The sequence below is a fragment of the Podarcis vaucheri genome (genome assembly GCF_965113315.1).
Source record: "Podarcis vaucheri genome assembly, chromosome: 5".
Classification (NCBI taxonomy): Eukaryota; Metazoa; Chordata; class Lepidosauria; order Squamata; family Lacertidae; genus Podarcis; species Podarcis vaucheri.
The window spans coordinates 89266307-89294300 of NC_138763.1; the positions used below are offsets into that span (position 1 = coordinate 89266307).

Here is a 27994-nt window from a genome sequence, read left to right on the forward strand (position 1 = left end):
CACAAACGCAAACAAACATCTGTGGTAATTTGCATAACTGTTCATCTAATGTGTTTTAAAAAAACATGTAGGAAGACACAGGTTAAAGTTTCCAGGTAGTATATATTTCAGAACTCTGCATCTTATGGTGCTGACCAGCAGGAGCGTACATATGTTATGAAAGAAACGGGGGGAATAAAATGAATATGCCACATTTCGTTTCATTCATTTCAGTTAAAATGGCACAAACACTTTAAAGTACTATGTTTTCGGCTGTCTCAAGGTTTTGTTTCTCTGTCCAGCCACACTAGCTTGGTGCATTTGTTCATGATCACAAATCACAAACTTCTGCCTGTCTTCCAAAGCTACAAGATATTTCAAATGCTACCCTCCAAAACTGTTCTCTTGATATATGTAACATCTGGGATGTTATAGTGTTAAGGAGGTATGTAGACAAATGTTAAACAGGGAGGGGGAGGAGAAGTCAGACATATCTTCCCAGTCAGCATCCTAAAACTTTCTCACTGACCTGAGGGGGGAAACTGAAAATATAGAAAGGAGGAGTGTGGGAGAGAAGCAGAAGTTCTATGGAAAAAATAATTCCGCTGACCACCCGGGAGAGCAATGTGAGATTAAAAGCACAATAGCTCATTTCAGACATCATGCCAAATCATGGTTTTCATTAAACATATTCCAATGTTTGCAACTTCCAAGCATACAAAAGGCAAGTCACTGCAAGCTCCTTATCCATTTTTGTTTTCTCAGAGCAATCCGTTCCTACATTCCCTACTCTTCCTGTGGCTCAGCAGCCTCTAAACTAGAAGTTGCTAACCTGTGATCCTACAGTTGTAGACTCCAGTAGCCATCTGCTCCAGCCAGCATGGCCAGTGGTCAGGGATGATGGGAGTCCAACAACATCTGGAGGGCCAGAGGTTAGCCATTTCTGCTCTAGATGAGTCTAGAGACAGAGTGGTGTCTATAAAATCAAGCATCACACCAACCCAAGATTAGCATAAACCATGGATTGCAATCCCACTTCCAGCAACAGTTTCTAATTCTGGGTTGTCAGCTAATTACAAACCATGATTTGGCATGATATCTGAATTGAGTCAATGTCACCCTTTACTGTATATCTGCCTAAAAAGAGAGATTAAGAGGGTGAGTGGAAACCAAAGAAAGCAGGTAGCTGAAACCATGCAGGTGATCTGGTGTGAACAGCACAGAGTAATCCGGGGTAGCAAGAGTAGAAGTTTGTGTGAATGGACACTCCATAAGAAATATTCCATTTAGCAGCACCATGGAATATGACCAAGCCCATGCTCCCCTGAGCCCTGAAGAAGTGTGGCAGCTCTTTTGGAAAAAGTGGCATTGCCACCACTTGTTCTTTCAATAAACAGGACTTTGTATGAATACATCAGCCACAAGGATGTTAAATTTTCATTCACCTTCTCCTATCAATAGCGTAAAATATTTTCTCGCTGCCCGCTTGCAAACGAACCTTGTTTAGGTACCATCAAAAAACAGACACCCAACCAGAGACAAAATGAAGACATTCTTCTAAGCCACTGCCCAAATACTGCTGAGTAAAACAACACAAATCCACCTTTGGATTGAACGGTCTTATATCAGTTTGGTCACCTTCTTGATCCAGGGCACAAATTTGCTGACTTTTGTGTAAACACCAGGAGAGTCTTTTCGCCCACACCCATATCCCCAGGAAGTGATCCCTAGAATTACCCAGTGTCCACCTGACCTTTGACACATTAGCGGACCCCCACTATCCCCCTGGCAGCTGTCCACCCGGTTATCTTCAGAAATGTTTCCAGCGCACAGCATACGGTTAGTGAACTTCTTTCCATAACGGGATTTGCACACTCTTCTTGGGAGTAGGGGCACCGAGCCCTGGAGTAATGTCCTTGAGTATGACCTCCCTGAAACAATAATAGGTTATATATCTAGTGTAGCTCAGATAACCAAAAATCCTACCCACCAAACACAACTATTGTTCTCCGGCACAATTTTGATTAGGTTAACATAGAAAAAAAATATCCTTCCCTAGGCCAGGATGGTATTTTAATGCAATGTGAAGTGGATTTTGATGTGATCTTCCTATACAGTCGTATCTTGGATCCCAGACAGCTTGCAACTTGAACATTTTGGCTCCAAATGCTACAAACCCAGAAGTGAGCGTTCTAGTTGGCAAACATTCTTTGGAAGCAGAACGTCCAACAGGGCTTCCTCAGCTTCTGACTGAGTGCAGGAAGCTCCTGCAGCCAATCACAAGCCGTGCCTTGGTTGCCGAATGTTTTCAGAAGTTGAACGGACTTCCGGAACGGATTCTGTTTGACAACCAAGGTATGACTGTAATGTGTTTTTATGAGGCAGGGGAGCTGGTTTAAATAAAAAGTTGGCAAAATGCTGGATGTGTTTACAAGACAGGATACGCAAAGGTTAGCTGTAACTAGCATCATGTGTCTAAAGGTAAAGGTAAAGGGACCCCTGACCATTAGGTCCAGTCATGACCGACTCTGGGGTTGCAGTGCTCATCTCGCTTTATTGGCCGAGGGAACCAGCGTGCAGCTTCCAGGTCATGTGGCCAGCATGACTAAGCCGCTTCTGGCGAATCAGAGCAGCGCACAGAAATGCCGTTTGCCTTCCCACCGAAGCAGTACCTATTTATCTACTTGCACTTTGACGTGCTTTTGAACTGCTAGGTAGGCAGGAGCAGGGACCGAGCAACGGGAGCTCACCCCGTCGCAGGAATTCGAACTGACGACCTTCTGATCGGCAAGTCTTAGACTCTGTGGTTTAACCCACAGCGCCACCCGCGTCCCTATCATGTGTCTAGGCATACATTAATTCTGCAAAGTGAACTGCCCTAATCCTTGTAGAGCAGAGTAGTCTTGCAGTGGTTGCTGGAGCACTGCTTTCCACATGCTGCTGATCATAGGAAAAGAATTAGGGTGATCTGGGGACATGCAGACTGAGATCTGGGAATAATCCATGTGTATTATGTGATCATCTGCAGAGTTCTATAACGCCAGGGTAGCTGGCAGCCTATTCAGTAGTGCCTATCTGGGATTATCCCTCTTAAACCTTGCAACTATGAAAACAGAAACCTGCATAAATTTGTGGGTACATTTCCTGTGCACGGCCTTTCCTGTGCCCATTCTTCCTTCATACACTCCAACATCTTCCCAAGCACTTAGCAAATCTACTCAGTATTTACACATGTAGTTCACATACTGCTATGATACAGAGACACCGTAGTCATACGCTCAGTCTAATCAGCACATTTGATGGCATTGCCTGTCCCTCTATTTCCCAACAGTGGCAAATGGGTGCATCCGTTCCCAGGTCTTATGCGTTGGCAGTTTTTAAAGCTTCCAACAACTGGAATGTTTGCAAATATATCAATAAATGCCCTATCAGATGAGCAGGGAGGGTATTTAAATTAATTGCCAGAGTTCTCAGCCAACAGCTAGTGCGGACTGTGTTTACCCAAGTCTTTTTCTTTAGCAGAATTTAAAATGAATTTGGCAAAAAGACTGTTTTTCCTGCAAATCAGCTTGTTTTGTGCTTTAATTTGATGCTGAATTTGTCTCTGTATAGTGAGCGCCCTAAAAGATTATCCAAAGCTGGGTAGAACAGACACCCCAAATATTACTATCTCTTTCCATGTGAAAAATCCTGACACAATCTACAACTTACCTGTATCTCCCCAGCCAGATATGACGCAGGCCTGTCTATCTATAGAAGACTTCTCCTTCCTCTCAGGAAGGCAGACAGGAAGGACATGGTGGCTGAAGGAAAGACAGTTGCCGCTTTTGCCCCGAATTCTGACTAAAGCAATGTCATTGTCGTTGCTGCTAGACTGGTAGTTCCTATGAAGGACAATCTTCTCCACCGGCAGCTCTCTCTCGAACTCGTCCCTCACACCAGTGTGGTGGTCTCCCACACGCAGCAGGTAGCGCCGTACATCTACTCCAAACCTGGCCATGAGAGAATGATCAGTCAGTCCATTACTCATCCATAGAGATGACTCACCTTTGTCTCCTTTCCTTGTTCAGCGTTGGAATTTAGATTGCAGTCTCCCTGGGCACAGACCCAGCTTTTTTGTTCATGATATTCTGCAAGGCATCATGTTAACTGATGGCACTAATGTGAATACACAAGATCACCATCTCAAGACTGCCCCTCTCTTGTGTTCACAAAAGGTGGCCAATTGTGGGCTCTCTTTACTTAGGTGGGTATTTTAGGTGAGGGCCATAGGTTGACGGTTTTGAGTTGGGGACAGAATGGCAATCGTGCTTTGCACTTCTGCACTTTAAGGACTCTTTTACTTGCAAACAGCCTGTTACCTTTTGAAGCAATGTGCTGCCGTCAGCACCCAGCAGTTGCTGATAAGAGTTGCTCCACACAGCAGACGAGCATCTCTGTGAAACCCCTTTAGACGTAGCGAGACCTGCCAAGGCCAGCCTCCTCTGAAAGAGAAATGGGAGGCAACGTGAAAAATACAGAGGTAGACGAAATAAGAAGAGAAGGAAGGGTTATGTGAAGGATGCTCCATGCTTCATTGATTTGCGTTTTTTCTTAAAGAAACTCTGTTAGCTAGTGGCACAACCTTCTAGAGTAAAGTGAGCGTCACCAGCATAAATATCATGACCGAAATGAGCTCATTGGTGTTTGGTGCTGTACAAGTACAGACAGCAAGAGGTCATCGCTAAGGGTATTCAACTGAAGGCTCGTGAAAAAGGCAATAAGAGGATGCAAAGAGAATGCACCTGCTTAGGTCCTGCCATAGCACTGGCAGAGGGGACTGGGGGCAGGTCATCCAACAGGACAGCCAAGGCAGTTTCAGTACCAAATCTGGATCAAAATGGGTCTAGATAAAGGAATCTAAGAATGCCTAGAGGTATGCAAGCACCTTGCCCCCAAATCCAACCTGATGACACTTGGAAAAATAATCAGAGTTCAGAGACCATTGCTTCCAGAGTGGTTTCAAATTGCGTCCTTTCATAACAAGCCATTTAACGCCTACTGGGCTCAGTAAGCCATCCCGCTTCTTCCCAGTCTTATGGGCCAAGAGGTGCACAGAGCAAGTAAATAGGCAATATATCGCATTCCTACAAGCAACTTTTCTGTTATAACCTTAGTCCTCAGTAATGAAATTCATTCAATAAATTACGGCTGGAGTCTGTCCAAAGCATCCAAATCATGATGGATGCCAGCATATATATTTTTAATTCTCAAAACACACAGCAAAAACAATGTGCCAATTATGGCTTCTTAAAACCAGCCTCTGGGCCTAGATAAAGAAAGCCCCAAACCACTCAGAGTAACTCCACTGGGTGGCACTTCATAACTGCAAAACTGGCAGAAAGGGGTTTATGTTTTTCTCATCACCATCGTTGACACAGTACAGGCTCAAATGCAAGATCTCACTTGTATTTTTTAAATTTGGCTTGAGTTTCCCATCACTTGCATTTGAACCATCTTCCCGTCATTGTCCCAAGCTCCCTAGTATAACATTACTGAATAGACTCTGCTCTGTGGGAAAGGACACGAAGGAGCAATTACCTAGACTGACAAAGCATTTTCCTGCCTAAGTCAACTTATTTCTGAGAAGAGAGTACCATTCAGTTCCAAAGAAGTATATACATGATACTATTTCTTACTAGGGCTTGCCGATCAGAAGGTTGGCGGTTCGAATCCCCGCGACGGGGTGAGCTCCGATTGCTTGGTTCCAGCTCCTGCCAACCTAGCAGTTTGAAAGCACGTCAAAGTGCAAGTAATTAAATAGGTACCACTCTGGCGGGAAGGTAAATGGTGTTTCTGTGTGCTGCTCTGGTTCGCCAGAAGTGGCTTAGTTATGCTGGACACATGACCCAGAAGCTGTATGCCAGCTCCCTCGGCCAGTAAAGCGAGATGAGCGCAGCAACCTCAGAGTCGTCCGCGGCTGGACCTAAAGGTCAGGGGTCCCTTAACCTTTAAATTCCACTGAATTCAGTTCCATTTACTCTCTAGTAAGGGTGCTTAGAACTGCAGCTGGGCAGTGTAGTCGTATGGTATTGCTACACCAGTGGCTGCAAACAATGGCACAACATTGGCATAACGTAGCCACAATCTTAAGCGACAAAGTAGACAACAAGATAAAACCTGCTTTAAAGGAGAGTCAACATAGAAACACTGGCAGACATTCCCTCGGTGTCCTTGGCAATTCTGATGCCACCCACCGACCACTGCGTTGTGCATCCCTGCTGTCACATTAGCCATGCATGAAAGGAGCCGATCAATGCACAGCAATGTCCAAACGACCCGATGACATCACCCTACACACCATGCATACAAAGCACAATGCGTCAGCAGCCACAAACACAACCCCAGTACAGACAGCTGTGGCACAGCAAGCAGGAGCCCAGATAGACACATCTGAGGCAGATGGAACTCAGGACGGACAAATACTCCCAATCAGAACATTTCCTGGCACTTACATATGTCAGAATGCCTGTGAGCATGCATAGATCTTTTAACCAATCAAGGCACAAGTGTTTTGGTGAGGAAGGGGTTTAACCCTAGGTGAAAAGGAGAGGGTGTCTGTATTGCCCCAGGCAGGGAGGCAATGGGTGATTCTTCTTTTTACTGGTTAGTTATTTGTTAGTTCAGCACTGGAGCTTTTGATTGATGCAAGAACTCAGTGGAAGGTGTGTAGGGAAACTGTTGTTGTCTGTTTAGTTTTTTCGGCAAAGGATGAATGCAGGCATTACGTTCCTGGATAGCGCGTGTATACATGAAATTGCTTATAGTGAGGAACAGCAGCTAAAAAGCCGAACTCTGCCAAAAATCCGCCCAACTACAATCGCTCCCTCCAAACCTCTTTTCTCAAACCCCAACTCTTCACAGGCCTTGAAGATCGGTGCAAAAGCTCCTGGGATTGCAGCAGCAAAGACTCCTAGGACCACTAGCTGTTTTCCTGCTCATGCCATTTTTGCAGTTTTCCTGTTCTTTTCGGGCCGTTTTTGCTTCTTTTGCTCCTTTTGTGCCTTTTTGCAGTTTAAATCACTTACACATTATTTCAAAAACTTATGTCATGTGGTACGGCTTAATTACTAAATACAGTGGTACCTCGGGTTAAGTACTTAATTCGTTCCAGAGGTCCGTACTTAACCTGAAACTGTTCTTAACCTGAAGCACCACTTTAGCTAATGGGGCCTCTTGCTGCTGTTGCGCCGCCGGAGCACAATTTCTATTCTCATCCTGAAGCAAAGTTCTTAACCTGAAGCACTATTTCTGGGTTAGCGGAGTATGTAACCTGAAGCGTATGTAACCCAAGGTACCACTGTAAAATGTATATGGAGTAAATATTGTCTGGAAACCATACTTGGGCTCTCTTACATAGAAGCTCTTTCCATGTCCACAGATGTGCTGAGAACAATAAGTAGCCCAGCAGCTGACTTGTACTTCACGTTTGGTGGTACAGTCCTCCAATGCACCTGAAGCAGCAGAGGCTAGCTCAGGGAGTACACAGTGCAGGGTCAGGTGACATGGTCCTCTACAAAGTGCCACCTGAGGCGGCCACCTTACTCTGCCCAATGGTAAAGCCGGCCCTGCATATGTCCCATCCTGAAGACAGCAGAGGTGAGCAATACAAAAGGGCGTCTGCCCAACAATCAAGACAGAGCTGGATCAACTACAGGCTCCATTGGAGTGAGCAAGAATAGAATTCCAAATGAGTCCTGCCTAGTTAACTGCATTTTCACCAGCAATTGCAAAAGACCAAAACAGAGCACAATCCCTGCTCTTAAATTTGCCCGTGTATTGCTTGACTATCAGGAATCTCACCCTTTGACCAAATGATTAGAAGGGATTAGAAATAATCCTAAACACTACTTGGGAGCAGTGTTAATCTTTCGCTCTGGGTAATTCATGCAAACCTCATGAGGAACTATGAAATACACCCAAATTAATCCATTTTTCTATCATGCAACCGAACAACTGGGCTAGGAATATACCAGCTCAGACCGTTGATCCATATAGCACAGTATTGCATTCTCCATCTAGCAACATCCTTATTATTATTATTACAAGTTGCAAGTGAGGTACCTGAGAGATTTGTTTCCACCAATTATCCTTTTTTTGCGATGGTGAAGCAAGCGCCGTCCACACATGCCGAATATTGAACCTGCCAATAAAGCCAAAGTGATTTAAACACATAGCCTCACATCATAGCCCTTCAACACAATCTGCCGCTACTCCGTTAATGAACATTTTGCCCTTGTATAAAGATTTTGAAAAGATAATACCACTTTAATTAAAAGACAACTTTTCCCTTCTCTTGCACAACTATCTTGCATGAAAATTTCAATAGATTAAAACCAGGGGAAATGCTTACAAGCCATCATGAATGTTAATGCTCAATACTGAAAACTAAAAATGAAAACAAAAAGAGTCTGGCGAAGCATTTCCCCACCCGTAAAAGCAAAGCACCGGAGAAAATAATTGTTTCGGACAAAATAAAACATGCATGTTGCGCACACTTTTTGCAAATTCGATCTAAAAATCAGTTGCAGGCATAAAGGTCATGGAAACTTACGGTGTTGAGATACTTGATGTTGTAGTTGGAGGCGGTATCAGCCTTAAGTTGACAACAACCCTTAAAACTCCTTAAAACACTAACAAATGTATCATGGCATAATCTTCCTTTTAAGGACATACTTTTAATAGCAAATGTTGATGGCGGTGGTGACAATGCTAGGTCGCAGCACCACGGTCAGCAGAGGGAAGTACCATGGTTGGGAGGAGTGGGAAGCCTTATTCTGGGGCCTTACCAAGAAGTCAACAAGCTATTACCAGTGGTAGGTTCTGAAACAAGAGTGTCAGGGAGCATTAGGACTGATCTGTCCATTGGGTAATTCGCACACTGCAAAACAATTAAGTGGGATTGAGGAAGGGTGGGGTTTTGGGAATCTAACGTAGGGGCCTGCTTTGGAGGCAGGGACTGGGGGCCTGAATAAAAGACAAGAGTGTGGATGTCACAAATAACCCTGTTCATCGGGGTTAACTTGGTGCATATTGCCTCGTGTGTGTGTGTGTGTGTGTGTGTGTGTGTGTGTTTTAGGGGGTGGGATCAGGGCCAAGGGTCACTGAGAGTTTGTTGGGGTGTTTTTTCACCCTTTCTTCCCATTTTGTTTGTCAGGGTGGGGGGAATAGCTCCCACAACTTGCTATTTGCTTTTGGAGTTGCCATTTGCTGTAATGCAAAGCTGCTCTTTGTCTAATGAAAGCCATGATTCTCTAGAAGCTAAACTTCATGCTAAAGTCTACACACAACTATTGAAAATGCCACGGAGAGAGAAGGGTACGGTTAATATGCCACACACCTGCATTTGTGTTTGCCTGGTTCTCCTCCTCCTCCTCTATGTAGTCACAGATCACTCCGGCATCTTTCCAACAGCTGTGAATGTTGCTCTTGCGGGTGACGCACTCCCCCAGGGTGTGCTCAGTGCCACTGCACTCCACCTTGTCTAGATGAATGGGTGCGTGTCCTTCAGCAAGGTAAGCCATGGACTTCGCTTTTGCAGTACCACTGCAAGGAGGGAATCAGTTGAATGGAGCACCATGGAAAAAAAGCTTCTGTGCTTAGAAAAGCCCCTCCGAAAATCAATCGCCATCAGATTATGGACTCCCTTGTCCCCTAAGAATCCAGGTCACAGTATGTCACCCACTGGTAGGAAGCAAACCGCACCAAACCAAAACTCAAGGAAGGACTCCTCGGAGCAGGGAGATCATAAGCAATGCATGCCAAACTCAAATACTTCAACACGCTGAGGTACCATTAAGATCAGGCCATTTCAAGGACATGGACAGCTAATTAAACAATCTATGTCCTTTTGAACTGGGGAGGGGAGTATTATTTGGTTGGTTACTATGTTGTGTAAAAAGGTAAAGGGATCCCTGACCATTAGGTCCAGTCGTGACCAACTCTGGGGTTGCAGCGCTCATCTCGCTTTATTGGTCGAGGGAGTCGGCGTACAGCTTCCAGGTCATGTGGCCAGCATGACTAAGCTGCTTCTGGCGAATCAGAGCAGCACACGGAAACGCCATTTACCTTCCCGCCGGAGTGGTACCTATTTATCTACTTGCACTTTGACATGCTTTCAAACTGCTAGGTGGGCAGGAGCAGGGCCCGAGCAACGGGAGCTCACCCCGTCGAGGGGATTCGACCCACCAACCTTCTGATCGGCAACTCCTAGGCTCTGTGGTTTAACCCACAGCACCACTTGTGTCCCACTTTGTTGTGTATGTTTGTGTAAATTGCTGCAAATTGTGTAAATTGCTGTAAATAGCCCTGTGATCCTTGGATGAAGGGCAGGATATAAATTTAATTTAAAAATAAACAAAATAACCAGTGGCCCTACAAATGTTGTTGGATCCAGCTCGCCTAAGCCCCAATTGACAGAGCCAATGACTAAGGGACGACTGGAGTTTCAGCCCAACAACACTGGGAGAGCTGCAGGTTCCCCATGCCTGCATTGATCAATCCTCACATAGCCTGAGAAGAATCAGCACAAAGAAGCTGCAAGAAAGAGCGCTTCAGCAATACAGACAGACAAACAGCACAGAATCCACAAACTGCGTTTGCGGATTAAACCCAAGCTGTTTCCACTGCAAAATGGAGAGAGCTGGAAAAGACCCCTTGAGGAATGAGGGAACAGAGCTCACTTGAAAGTCCCAAGAGGCAAAAGAGGGGTATGAATAAGCACCTGTGGATTGGGGGGGGGCATAGCAGGCTTCACCCTTCTAAAAGCTTCATCAGGCAAAACTAGCCGTTGACCATGGACTTTGAATATTCTACCCTCCAACCTTAAACAATACATTGTGAATCAATTACCTGTAACCCAGCTGCTTGCAAACTACAGCTGCATCTCTATCTGTCCAGCCATGGTCACAGACACTGCCCCACTGTCCATTCAATAAAACCTCGACACGCCCCTCTTTGGTGCCGTTCCCATCCACCAGCCGCACAGGGATCCCTGCATGTTAAAAAGGGCACTGTTTAGAACACACTAAAGAAAGAAGACAACAACTGAATAGTGCAATATAGTAGAGCTGTTGTTGTTTATTATAATTTATTGAACTTATTAGTCCCTTTTTAAGTAAAAGTAACTTGAAGTGACTTACAAAAGGCAACACATACATTGAAACCAACATAAAATGAAGAGTTCATCCACACTTCTGCTTGTCCCATTTCTAGAAAGGCCATGGGTCCAAGCGGTTTTCCCCTGCTCCTTTTCCAGGGAAAACCTGATCTTTAGCTTTAGATCAGAGTAAGTGGCAGGACTAACACATCCCACCCAGAGTTAGTATGGAGGCAAGCTCTTCTTGTAAATAAGATCGGCTTAATTAAAAAGGGGGAGGGGAGAGAGATACAGACAGAAAGGAAGAACTTGTTTGGGAACCAAGAAGCTCCATTTGTTGTGGAACTTAAATAACCTGGCCTGAAATCAAGGAAGTGAAATAGATAAAATGAAGGAGAATGAAACAATACACAGGTCACATCCATGCCATTCATTTAAAGCACACGGCTTCCTCAAAGAATCCTGGGAACTGTAATTTGTTAAGGGTGCTGGGAGTTGTAGCTCTATGAGGAATAAACTATAGTGTCAAGTATTCTTGGCATGAAGTGGTGTAAGAGCACTTTAAATGTATGGTGTGGATGTGATCACACTTGATTAGAAAAGGCTAACTGACATCCATTCCTCTGAAGTATAGTTGTACCTTGGAAGTTGAACGGAAATCGTTCCGGAAGTCCGTTGGACTTCCAAAATGTTCAGAAACCAAAGCACAGCTTCAGATTCAATCAGAAGCCACGTCAGACGTTCTGCTTCCAAAGAACATTCACAAAACGGAACACTCACTTCCACGTTTGCAGCATTTGGGCCAAAATGTCCAAGTACCAAGGTGTTCGGGTTCCAAGGTATGACTGTACAAATTCACTCCTCAGCTCATTTGTCTGATGGGATTAAAGGTAAAGGTAAAGGGACCCCTGACCATTAGGTCCAGTCGTGACCGACTCTGGGGTTGCAGCGCTCATCACACTTTATTGGCCGAGGGAGCCAGCGTACAGCTTCCGGGTCATGTGGCCAGCATGACTAAGCCACTTCTGGCGAACCAGAGCAGCGCACAGAAACGCCGTTTACCTTCCCGCCAGAGCGGTACCTATTTATCTACTTGCACTTTGACGTGCTTTTGAACTGCTAGGTTGGCAGGAGCTGGGACCGAGCAACGGGAGCTTACCCCGTCGCAGGGATTCGAACCACCGACCTTCTGATTGGCAAGTCCTAGGCTCTGTGGTTTAACCCACAGCGCCAACTACAGCTAAAGGGAAACTAACAGCAAGAACAGGTCCAGGTACACTCTCTAGGAGCCAAACAAGATGCGACGCTTTCACTTGTCCTGTTCACATGTGGGATGGAGTGGGTGGGTGTGCACCTAATTCTTAACATCGAAATGAGGATGTGAAAGAAACAAACCAAGTCTTGCCACCCGCCATTTTACCTCCCTCATGTTCTCTCACTTTCCTCGCAGACCAGCTGCGGTTAGAGCCAGGATCCAAGAAAATTACCTCTACCAATGGAGAAGAGGCTTCAGTGTCCCTCGCATGTGTATCCCTTTTAATGTAAAAATTAAATCCTGCCCCTCTGATGTGTGAACAAGGCAGGTGCTCACGCAAACATACTGCTATCATGTCCACTTGGCCTGAAGTAAATGGATAAAAGAAGGCCAACTACTTTGAGCTCTACAATCCAAGTGGATTTCCCAGCGAGGGAATGTGCTGCACAAAGTTGCGTCAGCCCCAAGCTCTCACTGCCCTGGAGACTCCATAGCTAGTTACCTGTAGCCTCTTCGGTGATCCTGTTGCTATCGAGGGAGCAGTGGACACCCACGTCCTCTTCGTGTGAGCAGTCGTGCTGCCCCCAGTTGCTGTGCGGGCAGTCAAAGAGCGACAGCTCACTGCCTGTGCAAGCCACATCATCCAGTAAGATGAAGCCTTGTCCAGAAGCAAATTCCCCCTCTGCTGCCAGCTGTGCAGGACCACTGGAGGAAGCAAGCAAAGATGTTGATAGCAGATCTTTTCCTCAAGGGATTCCTGTGCAGAGCATCCATCTTAACCAGCAAGGGCTCAATATCCCTTTGAACCCACCAATGCAAAGGAAGGTCCTGTAGATATACTTTCTTACGGGGCCCTGCAGATACATGTGCATATATGTGCATATGTGTATTCAGAAAGCACTGGAAATCCTGGAAGGCCTGCTCTCTGCCTTGCAGGCCTTTTCCTGCCTGGTCTGGGAGGGCAGGGCCAGGACTGACTCCAGCTACAAAAGCTGAGGCTGCTGAATAGACCCTTGGGCTGTGGCGTTGTTTGGAGGGTTTGTTGTGGGTACGGGTTGCTGTTGGTTTTTGTACCTTTATTATAGATCTTGTTGTGATTTATTGTGGTGTATTTTTATGTTTTATTTATTTATTGTTTATGACTACTTTTTGTGTTGCAGTTACATTTTTTTTCATGTTGTAAACTACCTTGAGCATGGCTTGAACTGTGCAAAGGCGACATACAATTATGTATGTATGTACGAAAGGGAGGGTGTAGGAATAAATAATTCCCTTGTTTCTCATTTAACTCTAACAAAACAGTGCTTTTTACAAGGACTAAGGGCAGGATCCTTTGGTATTTTTAGCTTTCCCTTCTCTCATTTTTCTCTGTTTCACCCTCACAGCTAAAATCTGGATTCTATGCCCTGTATGTATACCAACTTGCCTTGTTTGCTTATGTCATTCTGGGTATGTTCATGGTATTATAACAATAGCAAAAAACCTAATATTAATCATACATAGGATTGTGCATATTTTGTAAAAAATAATAATTGTGAGCTATTGTTTCTTTTGGAGATTTAACATATTTAAACATTTGTATAAAACAGAAAATCTGCACCATTTCCACACTCTTCAAGATCTTCCCTTCTTACTGAGGGCAACCCACAAAAGTAGCATCAGGAGTTGTGTGTTGCTCTCCAATTGTGAAGTCAGTTTTTATATGCAAGGTTTTGTCTTGATTGAGATACCACAACTAGTCATAGTTGAGGAAGATTAACTATGGTTTGGTCCAGTGACTAAGATGACAAACCCTGACATCTTGCCAGCCAGCAAGCCAGAATCAGAAACTGTGGTTTGAAGTGAGTTTGCACACCATGGGCTCTGCTAACAAATTTGTCATAATTGACCTACACAGCTGGCTAATCTAAAACCCCTTTGAAAAACAAAACAAAACAAAACAAAACAAAACAAAACAAAACAAAACAACACACACAATATTATTTAGACTTGCATTTACCTGAAGCCAAGCTGTCTGCAAGCCACCTGGGCATTAATACCTGTCCAGCCGTCATCACACACGCATCCCCAGCTTCCATTGTGGTATACCTCCACCCTTCCTTCATTTGGTTTGTGGCCTCCTGCCAGTCGAATAGTACCTTCTGCTAGCATGAGAGAGAGAAGGATAGGCAAGTGATTAAGCAGGAAGATTCCTTCCCTCCCATCCTATGATCCTGAATACTACACACAGTCCAAGAGGTGAACACTCCCAATTATCTTCCAGAAGTGTCTCTGGGCAATAAATCTTTCGAGAGCGACAGCTTAGATGCCTTATAGCAGGCACCCTCAAACTTGGCCCTCTAGCTGTTTTGGGACTACAATTCCCATCATCCCTGATCACTGGTCCTGTTAGCTAGGGATGATGGGAGTTGTAGTCCCAAAACAGCTGGAGGTCCGAATTTGGGGATGCCTACCCTATAGCCTTCTGCTGTAGGGCAAAGCCAGGAGGTCCCGATTACTCCAAACCATGACAATGACTTTATATTAAAACACAGCAGCTACAATGTCAAGCCCAAGTCAAACACTTTTAAATGCTGTTTATTTTAATGAGACCAAGTTAAGCTTGTGTTTCATGCATGCACTTAAACGAATGAAAATTAAATGCACAAATATAATATGATAATAAATAAGTTGGAAAACACCAGCAATGTGCTGCCTCAGATAGTTTTGGGGGTTTTTTTGCATTTGAAGAGAAAAGTCAGCACTGAAATCAAATCTCAGAATCTCCACTTTATTCCTTTTCATATTATCATGTTTCTAACCTCCCTAGTTGCACAAGAGAGGCTGGAAGAATATGTCTTTTTTAATTTATTATCTAAACCTATGAAGACTGTGGGGCAGTTTACAATGTAGCATAATAACAGACAAAAACAATGCCCCCCCCCCACATATTATTTCATTCATGTTTTCCCTAAAGGCTTCAGCCAGAAACTGGCAAGGAGATAACAAGCCTGCATTCATTACATCATCCAAGTCCTCCCCAACTTCAATCTTCTTATAGCAGCTTTCCATTACTCCCCCTCTGCGTTTAGCACAGAAGCTCCTGTGTATATACTGCTATAAGGAATCATGGAATAGTGAAGGGAGCAGACTGCAGCATTTAGGGATAGGAAACCCGTGCCTGAGCTGAACCACTTTAGACTGCAGGTGGGAGCTTATCTAAACGAAGTCATCACCCTACAAAATAAACAGATTACTGCATATAGAAAACAGGGAGGAGGCTAGGCTAGTCTCCTTTGTTTACTAGTTTTAGACTCACAGAGAATCTGGGAGTCCCCACCAGCACTCAGAAGTTGTACAATGCAGCCAATTATTTGCCATCTCAATGAGATAAAGGGTTCATGAGGGTCTGACTCCAACAAGCCGCATGTTCTCTGCAGAAGTGTCAGAGGCATCCATACCTGCAAAGGGGTCACAGATTACCCCTGCATCTTCAATGTGGTCACAGTTGTGTTCTTCCCAGCTACTTTTCTTGCACTGGTCCAATGAAAGCTCATTGCCTGAACACTCCACTTCATCCAGCAGGATTGGGCCCAAGCCCTGTCCAAATTGAGCCCAAGACACGGCCTTTGGGGATCCGCTTGGAGGGAGACAAACATTGCACACCGTGAGGACCCACAGAGTTACTTCACCATCACACAAGAAATGTGATCCAGTATGGCAGCTTTGCGTTCATAAATGTCCCCACATAAAGTAGAGGCATTGACAGATTACCTGAAGCCCAGCTGTCTGCAAATCACCTCAGCATCTTTGTCATCCCACTGGTCATCACAAATGGTGCCCCAAAGGCCACCATGATAGACTTCCACTCGACCCTCAAAGCTCTTTTTGCCCCCCACCAGACGAAGCGGAGATCCTACACCTGCTCTTCAGGAAGGGAGAGACAAAAAGAAAGAAAGAAAGAAAGAAAGAAAGAAAGAAAGAAAGAAAGAACATGGAAAGTAAAATAAAAACTGACTCCTCGTAGCAAAGGACAACAGTCATTTAGCAAGAACAGTAAACCCTTTTGTTTTTATTTTTTTTGTTCAACGAAACCTCGTTGCTTCAGGGGTTATACTCCTAATGTTTCTACTGCTGTAACAAAAGAGAAAGGGGGCAAACCCATAATCAGAGAAAACAATAATATTCCTCAAGAAACTAAAGGATCTATAGGGATCAAGTGTACATGGTTTCAAATACCAGCAATGGGAGTGCACAGCATCAGCCTACTGTTGGTTCTAGTACAGTGGTACCTCGGGTTACGTACCGTCCTCAGGTAATGAGCTCCACTAACCCAGAAATAGATGCTCCTGGTAGCGAACTTTGCCCCGGGATGCAGGCGGAAGTCATGCGAAAGCAGCGCGGTGGCAGCGGGAGGCCCCGTTAGCGAAAGCACGCCTCAGGTTAAGAACGGTTTCCAGTTAAGAACGGACCTCCAGAATGAATTAAGTTCATAACCTGAGGTACCATTGTATATGGAGTCTGCAGGTTTTCATAATGCTTCAAAATCTTCTTTGACCAGAGACAACAATTAGGCAATGAAATACGCAAGTTGTGTTCACGTGTGCATCCTGGGCAAAAATACCTGTGTTGTGCCTTTTTCAGCACCGTTAAGAATGATGGTTTGTTGCTTGCCACTTTGCTAAAAGGGCTGGAATGGTCTTTTGGGTGTGCTTATACTTTTAGTAAACAAAATTAAATTAATTCTCTGGCTTACCTTGCGGTGGGGCACATTTGGCCACGGCATTTCCGTGCTTGCAGGTTCTGAACATCTCTTGGTAGCTACATTGCAACAACATCTTCTCATCCCCACGGCAGTTTGCGGACTGCAGGTGGAAGGGTATTGGACCCAAACCAGAATAACTCTCCCTTTGGGCTGTGCCAATTTCGCTAAGCCGGAAAGTAGAGCATGCAATTAGTCCAATGGAGATTAAAAGTCATAGTAATAATAACAACAAAATACCATAACACTGTTCTGGTCCTCTTTGATGTGGTAAAAACCAGGAGGCATATCACATGACTGAATATTCCTCCACTAAAAAGAAACCAGTTTTGCACCTAGAAGCTGGGTGTCAGTGGGAAAGGGTTCTACCCTAGCCTTCTTCTTTATATGCTTGGATTCTGTGGATATACCGTATATTTTTATTGGCAAGATAAAATAAGTAAAAAACAGTTGTGCATGGAAGGGGGGTTGCTGATTTGGGTGCTGGTGCTACAGTGGTGTGTATGTACAAATTAAGTCCCATTTTAGATACAACATTTTCTTCTTGCATGCTATAAGCAATCCAGTTTTTACTTCATTGTTGACTTAAAAATAAGTTGCAAATGCTCCCATATGGAACTGAACTGCATTGCTACAGAAGAGGTGAGATATGTATAGGCAAGAGAGTTTCAGAGGATCATTCAGTTGCTCCAGCCCAATTGGGAAAACTGCTACAAGTTTTATGAACCTCTCTTTATTTAAATGAAGACTACCTAAGCCCACCTATGGAGGAAATGTTAATCCACTCTAGGGAGGCAGAAGCTCTCTCTCTCTCTATTTGTCCAGTTGTGATTGGTTTGCCATACTTGCCCTATTCATCGGTGGCCCCTTTATCCTTGAAGGTCAGGTTTTCCTCACATTGGGGTTGTGGGAAATTAATATATTTAGACTGCCTTTGTCTCTTTGTCTGTTTAGGAATGAGTAAAATGTATGTTTTCAATAATATTGTTATGAGTTTTTGGGGGGTGGGGCAGGGAGGAAGTAGACTGTATGCAGAAACCCTTCTAGACTCTGGATCCAGCAAGTGTTAAAATATCAGCCAGGCTAGCTTCCTGTTTGAGATGATCACATGGGTGATGGGCCATTAAGGGAAACAAAGGGAAGGGGTTCAGTGTGGGATGGCAAATGGATGGGGTTCCTCCCGCAACTCATGGTTAGTTAAAAGGATGAAGACATAGTTAGAGCTGAGTTGCAGTGTTGCATAGCTGTCAACTTACAGATTTGAAAATAAGGGACCAGCAGCCTTGAAAATAAGGGATCAGCAGCCAAAATAAGGGATTTTAGTCAACCAGCAGCCAAACGAAGCCTCAAGTGGTGGTTCCCATAGTGCAGCAAACCGGCAAAGGGGATGCAGCAAGGAAAACCACCGTCACCACTTCACTGGAAAGTGCTGAGCAAAGGCAAGTCCCCAGGCAAGGCAGCCGATTTGATCGGCACAAGGCATGCAAGCTCCACCCCCCCAGTCGTTCTTAGTCTCCTTATTGGGTGAGCAACACAGCCAAGCAACACAGTTGGAGTTGGCCGGCAGGGAGGGAGGGAGAGGAGCTGCTTCCTTTGAAACCCGGGAAATTTAAGGGACATCATCAATAAGGGACAGCAGCGGGACATGGCGCTGGGATAAGGGACTGTCCTGCCAAATAAGGGATGCTTGACAGCTATGGTGATGTGACCTAGAAGAAAAGCAACAAACTGGAAAGAGAGTCAGAGCAATGTTTTAGAGCAATGGTTGGTTTCTGTCTGAGTCCAAGGGAGAAACAAGACCTTTTGGGGGTGTTAATGCCGTTAACCGCTCCATCACAGGCTCAGGGATGTGCAAATGAACCATATATCATAAAGAAACCACAGTCTCCACTGTGCCTGATTCCAAAAGGAAACACGAACCGTGGGTGAACGCCTGGAACCCCTGGAATCTCACACTGCTCGGAGTTTGGGGTTGCACGCAAGAATATCAAGGGAATTATGGTCTCCAGCATCTAGCATAAGAAAGAGGTGCTGCTTCCCCACAATGAGACATCCCTACCTGAGTCCCAGCTGTCTGCAGACCACACTGGCATCCCAGTCTGTCCAGTCATCCCCACAGATAGTGCCCCACAGCCCATTGAAGTACAGCTCCACCCTGCCATTCTGAATCAGTCGCACGGCACCTGTATCAAAACAGAGAGAAGCCAAACAGTACTGCACCAAATCTTTGAAAAGGCCGAGCAATGTTTAAGGGCAATCTGCCCACATCAAAACACACACGCAACTAAGCAAGTCAAGCAAAGACCCTGAATAGTTCTTTCAGTTTGGGGCTCCATCTTCAGAGCCCCTCTAACCATGAAAACAGGTTCCTAGAGAAAGACACCCAGAGTTGCAGCAGAAACAATGGAGGCAGTTCCTAGATTCTTAGGAATCAAAGTATTATCACCTTGGCAAAAGCCGAGACCACCCTCCTCCACTTTTTCCTGTTGCTTCAACCTTATCCTTTCTTCCTTTGCAGCCATTGACTTTCAGATCTTTTGAGTTCTTAAATGGGAGGCGAGCAGTTCCTTCCACCTTGCAAGCACTCCTAGCACATAATGTTTGCAGCCGTCTCTTTGGAAGAGTCAATGGGGCGACACTCTTGGTACTCACCTTGGCTGCAGTCACAGTTGGCCCAGCCTACGGCTCCAGAGGCAAGCTGGTAGAAGCACCAAGGCGTGGCACCACCTTCCGGATTCCTGCAGTAGTTGTGATTCCCTAAGCCCCGGTTTGGATACTGATGAACGTAATCAGGAAAGTCCAACCAGTTTAAGCACGCCGACCCAGACAATGTCACAGACAGCGAACCGTTGTAATATCCTAAGGGCTCCATCTCACATGCACCAGATACTGGAAGCAGAAGAGAAAAAGAAAAACTTGGCTTAAGTTGCCTCTGGGAACAACTTACCGTATTTTTCGCTTCATAAGACGCACTTTTTCCCTCCTAAAAAGTAAGGGGAAATGTCTGTGCGTGGTTCCTGGAGCCGAATTGCCCAGGGGCGAAAAGCAGATCATGCCTTTTTCAAAAAAAAGAGGGAAGGGGGTGTTGAAACAAAACTGCTGAGCAGCTGATCGGCAAGCAATCGGGAGGGATAAGGGACTCTAGATATAAAGGAGGCTGCCTGGGAGGGGGAGAGGTAAAAGCACATGGATCCTCAGGATTTTTGCACTGGGTCCCCCCCAAATTCACCATCAGATCACATAGCATGTCCATGGCTATAGCCTGCATAAATATATCACACACCCACTGTTTCGTGGGACCACAATGGCGCAAAAACATGGTTACAAAGCACGGATCCACATGGATTCTCAGGGTTTTTGCACTGACTCACCATCAAATCACATATCATGTCTGTAGCCACAGAATGAACCACAAAAATCATACTGTTTAATTCATAATCCCCCCCCCCCCCGTTTTCCTCCTCTAGAAACTAGGTGCGTCTTATGGAGCGAAAAATACGGTAGGCAGAAGTGCCAGAGGCAAGTTATTATCTTTCGGTTTGCTCCTCATCTGCAGGTAGAGATGAGCCGAAAACACCCATTCTTTCTGTGGCCTGGAAAATTCGGTGCCATTTTAGCCATTTGCGGGGTAGAGGGGAGGCACCTCGTTGGCCAGTGTGAGAACAGGAAGCTGGACTAGATGGGCCTTTGGCCTGATCCAGCACTCTCTTCTTATATTCTTTGGCAGTGCTGGATTATTCAGTTGGCAGACTCAGCATGGACTCAGGGCACCAGCAAAGCAGAGGCACCAAAAAAGAGAATGCTTTTGAAATAATTTGACATTATATTGTCAAAGTAGTCATCTAGAAAAATTTGAAATGAGCTACTTTAGTTTTTGCATACATGTGCCATTTCAAAAAATAAAAGTTTATTTGACTGTTTAGTATTGATTTTATTGTGAATGGCACATGGGGAGGCACCATAAACTTTTAAGTGTTTAGAAGATTGAGAAATTGAGGAGGCTCGTTTAATCAAAGACTTGTAGGATTGGAAGGGAGCCAATCAAGTTCACCCCCCTAGGAATCACAGGTAAAGAATCCCTGGCAGGTGGCCATCCAACCTTTGCTTAGAAACCTCCAAGGAAGAAGAGTCCACCACCTTTCAAGGGAGTCTGTTCCACTGTTGGACAGCTCTTCCCGTCAGAAAGGTCCCCCTAATGTTTAGTTGGAATCTGTTTTTTTGTAATTTGAATTCATTGGTTTGGGTCCTACCCTCTGGAGCAGCCAGAAAGAAGCTTGCTCCCTCTACCATGTGGCAGCCCTTCAGATATTTGTAGATGGCTATCATATCACGTTTCAGCCTTCTCTTCTGCAGGCTAAACGTACTCAACTCCCACAACTGTTTCCTCATAAGGCCTATATCAGGGGTCTGCAACCCGTGGCTCCGGAGCTGCATGTGGCTCTTTTACACCTTTGCCGCGGCTCCGGGGTGGATACTAGCGAGGGGAGGAGGCGCATTGTGCGCCCCGACACTCCCCACTGTGGCGGGCGCTGTACTGGCTGTGACGCCGCATGGGGGCGGTGCGTGCGTTAGTCACGGACCGTCCCGACATCACCTTCCCGCCTGCTGTCAGATCGCGGCTCCGGAGATATATTTGTTTTAAATGTCGCAATGGTTTTGCGGCTCCCAGTTTTTTTTCCCCTTCGAAAACGGGTCCAAGTGGCTCTTTTTGTCTTAAAGGTTGCAGACCCCTGGCCTATATAAACTATATAAACAAGACACAATTGGGAGGGGGGAATTCCAGAGGTAAATATTTTCTTCCATTGTATGGAAATTTGACAACAGGATAGCGAAAATGAATTTCACATGCCCCAATGGTAGCCAGGAGACTGATAACTGACGAACTGGAAGAATAGAGATACGATTCCCCTTAATCCAGGGGTCTGCAACCCGCGGCTCTGGAGCCGCATGTGGCTCTTTTACACCTTTGCCGCGGCTCCGGGGCAGAAACTAGCAAGCGGAGGAGGTGCATTGTGCACCCCAACACTCCCCACTGTGGCGGGCGCTGTACTGGCTGTGATATCGCATGGGGGCGGTGCGTGCGTTAGTCACGCACTGTCCCGACGTCACCTTCCCGCCTGCTGTCAGATCGGAGGGCAGTGGCGCGCATGCTTTAAATGTCGCAATGGTTTTGCGGCTCCCAGTTTTTTTCCCTTCGGAAACGGGTCCAAGTGGCTCTTTTTGTCTTAAAGGTTGCAGACCCCTGCCTTAATCAATGGCTTGACAACATTGGCAGCATATGAACTTATGGACACAGACTTTCTTTGGATAAAAACAATGAGTTTTGGAATGAGTTTTCACAGAATGTATTAGGTTACTGACAATTATGTGGGCATTAGGATAATAAGAATATACACATCTGTATACAGTGGTACCTCAGGTTACATATGCTTCAGGTTATATATGCTTCAGGTTACAGACTCCGCTAACCCAGAAATAGTGCTTCAGGTTAAGAACTTTGCTTCAGGATGAGAACAGAACTCATGCTCCGGCGGCGCGGCGGCAGCAGGAGGCCCCATTAGCTAAAGTGTTGCTTCAGGTTAAGAACAGCTTCAGGTTTAGTATGGACCTCCGGAACGAATTAAGTACTTAACCTGAGGTACCACTGTATTAATGAACGGTAATGTAACAGTGTTTTTTCTCTTTTTTTCCCCTCACTCACTTCTTTTCTCTCTCTCTCTCTTTTTTACTCTATCTTTTTATAAACAAAATTATTCAAATATATATATAACCTGTTCCTCATAAGTCTTGATTTCCAGACCCATTGTCATCATGGTTGCCCTTCTCTGCCCACATGATGGCAGCAGTTTCTCTTGCTCCCCTTTTGTTTTTTGGAAGTGGCATTCTTCTGTGAGCCCTCTCACCATCGCCACTTCGAAGTGCCTCACTATGTTATGATCATGACATAGCATCATCCAAGAAGCATTGCTAGGGCCTGGGAATGGCAGCCCACTCTGGACAGTAGCATGGTCCAAGCATTGTTCCAGAGGCATGTTTTTTTTTTGGGGGGGGGACAGTGGGCCCCCGCGCCAGAGCCCGAATAATGCCTCTAGAACGACATTACATCATGTTGTAGAATCATTCCAATTGAGGCTTTGTGGGGAACAGGGAAGCAGCCTGTTCAGAAGAGGTGGGCAATGGGGTAGGGTGGGGAAAACAGCTGCTGTCGCTTTCTCCCCAGTAAACTCCTCACCATCGCTCCCAACTATGTTTATTCATGTTCTCCATCTCTTTAAATCCACCCACTTATCTACCCTTTTTCATAGTAGAGGTTCCATTTGGAACTTTCAGGTCAGTGTTCTCTGTTGAGTCTGTGCCCACTATTCTGTGGGTAGGTTGAAAAAAAAAAGGAAAACTGGTCCAAGCTTTGCACCATGAAAAGCTAAACTGTCTGGCCTGCATAAATTTTGCAAATGTATGCATATTTTATATAACGTTTGCATAATGCAAGGCACCGGTGCCTTGCCTACTGGAACTCTTGTTAAGCCTTCCGCTCTGGTTTGTGGCTGTATTGGAGAAGCCCAAGGCTGAGAACTTCTTCTCTTCCTGCCTGGGAGCAGAAGTAGTTCTGCTCATTAGGTAACGCTGCCACAGCTCACCTGACCTTGAGATAGGAGTGGATTCTCGGGGCTATGGAGGATTAGTATTTGAGGGAGCACGCACCTCTTCCCTGTTCTGTTCTCCCATCCTGAAGTTTCTCCACAGAGTTCAAGGAAGGAAGAATCTTTTAAATCTCATGGTACACACACACTCTCTCTATCCAGCAAGCCAGTCTCCCCCTCACACACATACATTTCCCTTTTTTATTAACCAGCGAACACCCTCAACATGCTGTAGGCCTGGCTGAGATGTTTCCATTTAATTCCCCCCACCCTTATTTGAATTTACAAACTAATATATTTTGTCCCTTTAGAATCCATCCCCTTGGTGTTGCTTTGCTTCCAAACTCATCAGCATGGGACCACACAGATTTGGTTGCAGAAAGAACGTTGATAATGACAAAGACGAAATTAGAGGGGATAACAATACCTAAATTAATTTTCTGCTGTATTCTTACCTGTGTTCTGCAAATTATTCTGACTGGGCTGGGATCCCAAGAAAGCCTGCAAGGGGGAATGGGGGGGGGCGGGAGGGAGGGAGGAATAGCAAACGTGCAGAGATGATTATCCCATAAAATAAACATAGATTTTTGTCCCTAATGCTGTGAAGCCCATTAAGAGCACAGTGGAAACACGCGTGCATTCGCAGGGTCGCCTGCCTCCCTCCTTGCTGTCATCCATTTGCACTTTCATCCATTTGCACTTCTGCCTAGGAGCAACTAGATGAATAATTGCTGGGCTGCAGGGGCTTTGCTCCTGGGCTGCTGAAAGGCTGCTCATCCATACTTGGAGTTTATGTAAGTGCTCTGGGAGCAGGGAGAAGGGGCGGAGAGAGGCTGCAGGTGGCAGCTGAAAGAGTAATCGTTGTACCTACCACAGAGTAATGAATGGTCCACATTGGTACTTGTTTCAGTAATTTAGGAAAGTTTTTCTCTCCATTGTTTTTAGAGAAAACAGGTCACCAAAGAGGGCACCTCCCTGTTGCCCTGACCTCCCTGCACTGACCCGGCAGAATACTAAATGCTTCTACGAAGCTCTCCCTTCCACTAAATCAAGAAGGACCTGCTAGAATCATTCTCAGAAGCACAGAATGTAACCCTCCCTCTCCAGCCCAATATTGTGTTGTGCCTGGGCTGGTATGCAAAGCAGCAGAAAGGAAATCCAATTCAAAAAGGCCTGAATTTTAGCTGCACTCCTGATTATACCTTTGAAGACATGGCTTGAGCTTTTTTGCACCTGACATCAAATGACATTAAGCATGGGGATGGTAGACTTGATTCTCCCAAAATGGCCTGGTGGGCTGAAGGTTCCCTGCACATGTTCTAGTGAATCTGGAGAGACCCTTAAGTATAATCATTCAGGAAAATCACACAAACAAAATTTTAATGGAACATCCCTTAAAGGAAAAAATATGTGACCATAAATTAGGGACTGCCCCCAGTAAATGGCAACAATTTGAAGCACATCTCAGTTAAGCTGCTTCTCTTGGCTGTTGGCTGGAAAACGAATAAAGTCCAAGCACAGGGCAGAGGAATGGATGGGCTGGGTATACTGTTCTGAAGCCCAGAGTCCTGTCCCACAATATAAGCCCACTGCCTTGAGGGAAACAGTGAGGATAAACTGTAGAACATGCTTCAGGATATTTATGCAAACTTATCTTGTGAGATTTGCTGGAGCCTCTCAGAGGCAGTGTTAGAACAGCCTGCACATCGGTTCTTCCTCTATCTGACCACGAGTGGAAGCTCACAGGGCATGTTGGGTCCAGGCTCACAGAACCATGGAGAGCTCCCAGTGAGCAACTTGCTCTAAGGAGGGCTAGGATTCAACTGATCTTCTATCTTGTTCCTGGGATGAGACCCTTCTGCAAGGAGTGGAAGGCCTTAAAGGGGCATTCCTCTGGCCCAGAACCTAGCAATTCTCTGTTAGTTTTCTCCCAACTTGTGAACCGCACTGATGGGCAGGCATGAGGGTGCCTGGGTCCCTTGGTGTGGAGGGGGCTGGCTTCTTGAGAAGCTGCAGCCTCAGTGCTTAGGGAAGTTTTTAATGTTTGATGTTTTATTGTATTTTAAATATTTTGTTGGAAGCCACCCAGAGTGGCTGGGGAAACCCAGCCAGATGGCCGGGGTATAAATAATAAATTACTATTACTGTTATCATCATCATCATCATCATCATCATCTCTGGAAGAAGCAATTCAGGGGTCACTCACTTGAGAGGTCCGTAGCTAACAGACTCAGGCAGGGTGTTCGTAGGGTAGACAGATGCAAAAGAGGACAATATTCAGACGCCTTTGAGATTGACAAAATACACTTGCAAAATTCCCTCATTTGTACAGCTCTAAAGAGTACTGGAGTTCATGTCCTCTTTATCATCTTTGGCTCTGGTGCTGCTGGTCCAGCTCATATGGCTGGTCAGCTCATTGTTGGATTCCAACCTGCTGCTCGGGGCAGAAGTCATTATAATTCTGAACAATGATATGCTGGGCATAGCTGCTGAGCAGGTTAAGTCCATTCCCCTGACCTATGAGAATGAACCCAAATCTGTGTCTGTTTGAGCAGCCCACTGCCCTGGGGATGGGCAGGACGGTTTCTGATTCTTCAGGTGGGGAAATGATCTATGCTGCTGGGGAATTGCTGTGAGACCAGCGATAATCTGGCTAACTGGGTAAGGAGGAGACATGTATCTGATTCAAGAAGACTTTGAGAGAGCGCAATGGCATCCCATTTGAAGAAGAGAGATAACCATATCATTTTACTTCTGTCTTTTCTTCATTACCAAGGTTGATTGATTCAGCATTTATTTGACACTGAAGAACAAACCAAAGGTGTCAAGCTCTCTCTGTCCCACACACAACCCTGAAAGGACACCCTTCACAGTTTTGAAAGCCACTGTTGCTTGAAATTGCACTGCTTGTTTCAAGTCTTTGTTCCATATGAATTTCCAGTATCATCTCCATATGTTCGATTTAATGGCTGCTGATGCAACTCAGTAGCTTGCAAAGCTTTAAAATGTTCTATGACTACCATCTACTGGACAAAGAACTGTTCACAGTTCCAGACTCTATATACTTAACACACACAAACACAAAACCACCTGTCCCAATTTTCCCTGTTTCATAAAGTACCATTTCCATTTCATTTGTACATAAGCAGCAGCAAAGAGAAAAGGATCTCTCCGAACTGAATGAATGGACAACATGGAAAATGAGAACCAAGGTATGTTAACTTTTCAGTGTTCAAAATTCCAACTTCACATATATACTGATGTGGTCTGAAATGGTGGTATCTATTGAGGGAAAATAACTTGGGCTCATTGACAGTTCAATTAAAATGTCAAACCGAGATGAGCATCCCTGCTTATGAGCTTCACAGAAAGAAAGGGGAAAGGTATGCATGCCTCCCTGAATTCAACTCCCAAACCCAAGTAAAAGTGCATAGAGTTGAGCTGCAGCATTCAAACGATGAAACTATGGGTCACTATCAATGTCGTCTACTTAGGAAGGTCCTCTGATGATAGAAATGCTCAAAATAATCCACCTCAATGGTCAGCCTCTTGAATTATCCAGTGGACTAAAATCAAAGTTTTCCAAAACACCAGATTGGCTTTGTAGAAGTAACAGCATATTTCATGGCGTTGTTATTTTTTAATTGCCTCAAGCATAAACTCGGTTTTAAATACTGTTTTGTTTTACTGGAGTTTGGCTGTCTTGCTAGCATTAATAGGTCTGTTGCTATGATTTCCCTTTATAAACCCAGCGACACAACCAAAGTGATCCTTAATGGACTAGAATCTCACTCCAGCCTTTGGAATGTGACATCCATCAGAACAGGGGGAGGAAGGGAGATGAGACAGTATGTGGCGGAAGAGATGTGTGAGTTAGCTCATTGTTCTTCTTTGCAATTTGAAGCAGGATTACTAGTTGTGCTGCCTTGTTTTTGAAGTCCACTAGTTTCCAATAGGCTCTGTTTGTATATATGTTTGCTATGAAGCTCCAGGGCTCTCTCTAGCCCAAAGAAAACTAGTCCCTGTAAAGATTCTCGCACCTTCAGGAAAGAATGAGTGCTTAAAATAATACTTCTCTCCATGGAAATGTTACTTTTAAGATGTAGACCTCTATGAGTCTTAATTTTTCAAAGCTCTTCATAACGGAAACTATTGTATTCCTCATAGTATAGGTAGGCAAACCAAAGGCAACTGGGAATCTGCTGCAAAGGAACAAATGAGACAGCCAGCAGATTTGCATT

The 27994-nt window shown here is 45.0% G+C and overlaps 1 protein-coding gene across 3 annotated transcripts in view; it reads right to left on the reverse strand.

Annotated features, from left to right (window-relative positions):
- Window positions 1-824: 824 nt before the first annotated feature.
- LOC309532855 (neurotrypsin-like) overlaps window positions 825-27994 on the reverse strand; it is a 29446-nt gene continuing 2276 nt past the window's right edge. For 2 of the 3 annotated variants that reach the window (XM_082223580.1, XM_082223579.1), the window contains 14 exons: window positions 24209-24254; window positions 19765-20001; window positions 19172-19295; window positions 17107-17279; window positions 16125-16272; window positions 15812-15990; window positions 14371-14515; window positions 12874-13076; window positions 10870-11011; window positions 9359-9564; window positions 8083-8161; window positions 4341-4463; window positions 3691-3971; window positions 825-1910 (listed from right to left, as the gene is read on the reverse strand). In XM_082223580.1, the coding sequence (XP_082079706.1) occupies window positions 1600-1910; window positions 3691-3971; window positions 4341-4463; window positions 8083-8161; window positions 9359-9564; window positions 10870-11011; window positions 12874-13076; window positions 14371-14515; window positions 15812-15990; window positions 16125-16272; window positions 17107-17279; window positions 19172-19295; window positions 19765-20001; window positions 24209-24254 (2397 nt within the window). In that variant the 3' untranslated portion in view covers window positions 825-1599. The remainder of the gene's footprint in view (window positions 1911-3690; window positions 3972-4340; window positions 4464-8082; window positions 8162-9358; window positions 9565-10869; window positions 11012-12873; window positions 13077-14370; window positions 14516-15811; window positions 15991-16124; window positions 16273-17106; window positions 17280-19171; window positions 19296-19764; window positions 20002-24208; window positions 24255-27994) is intronic. The other variant, XM_082223581.1, reaches the window with a different exon arrangement.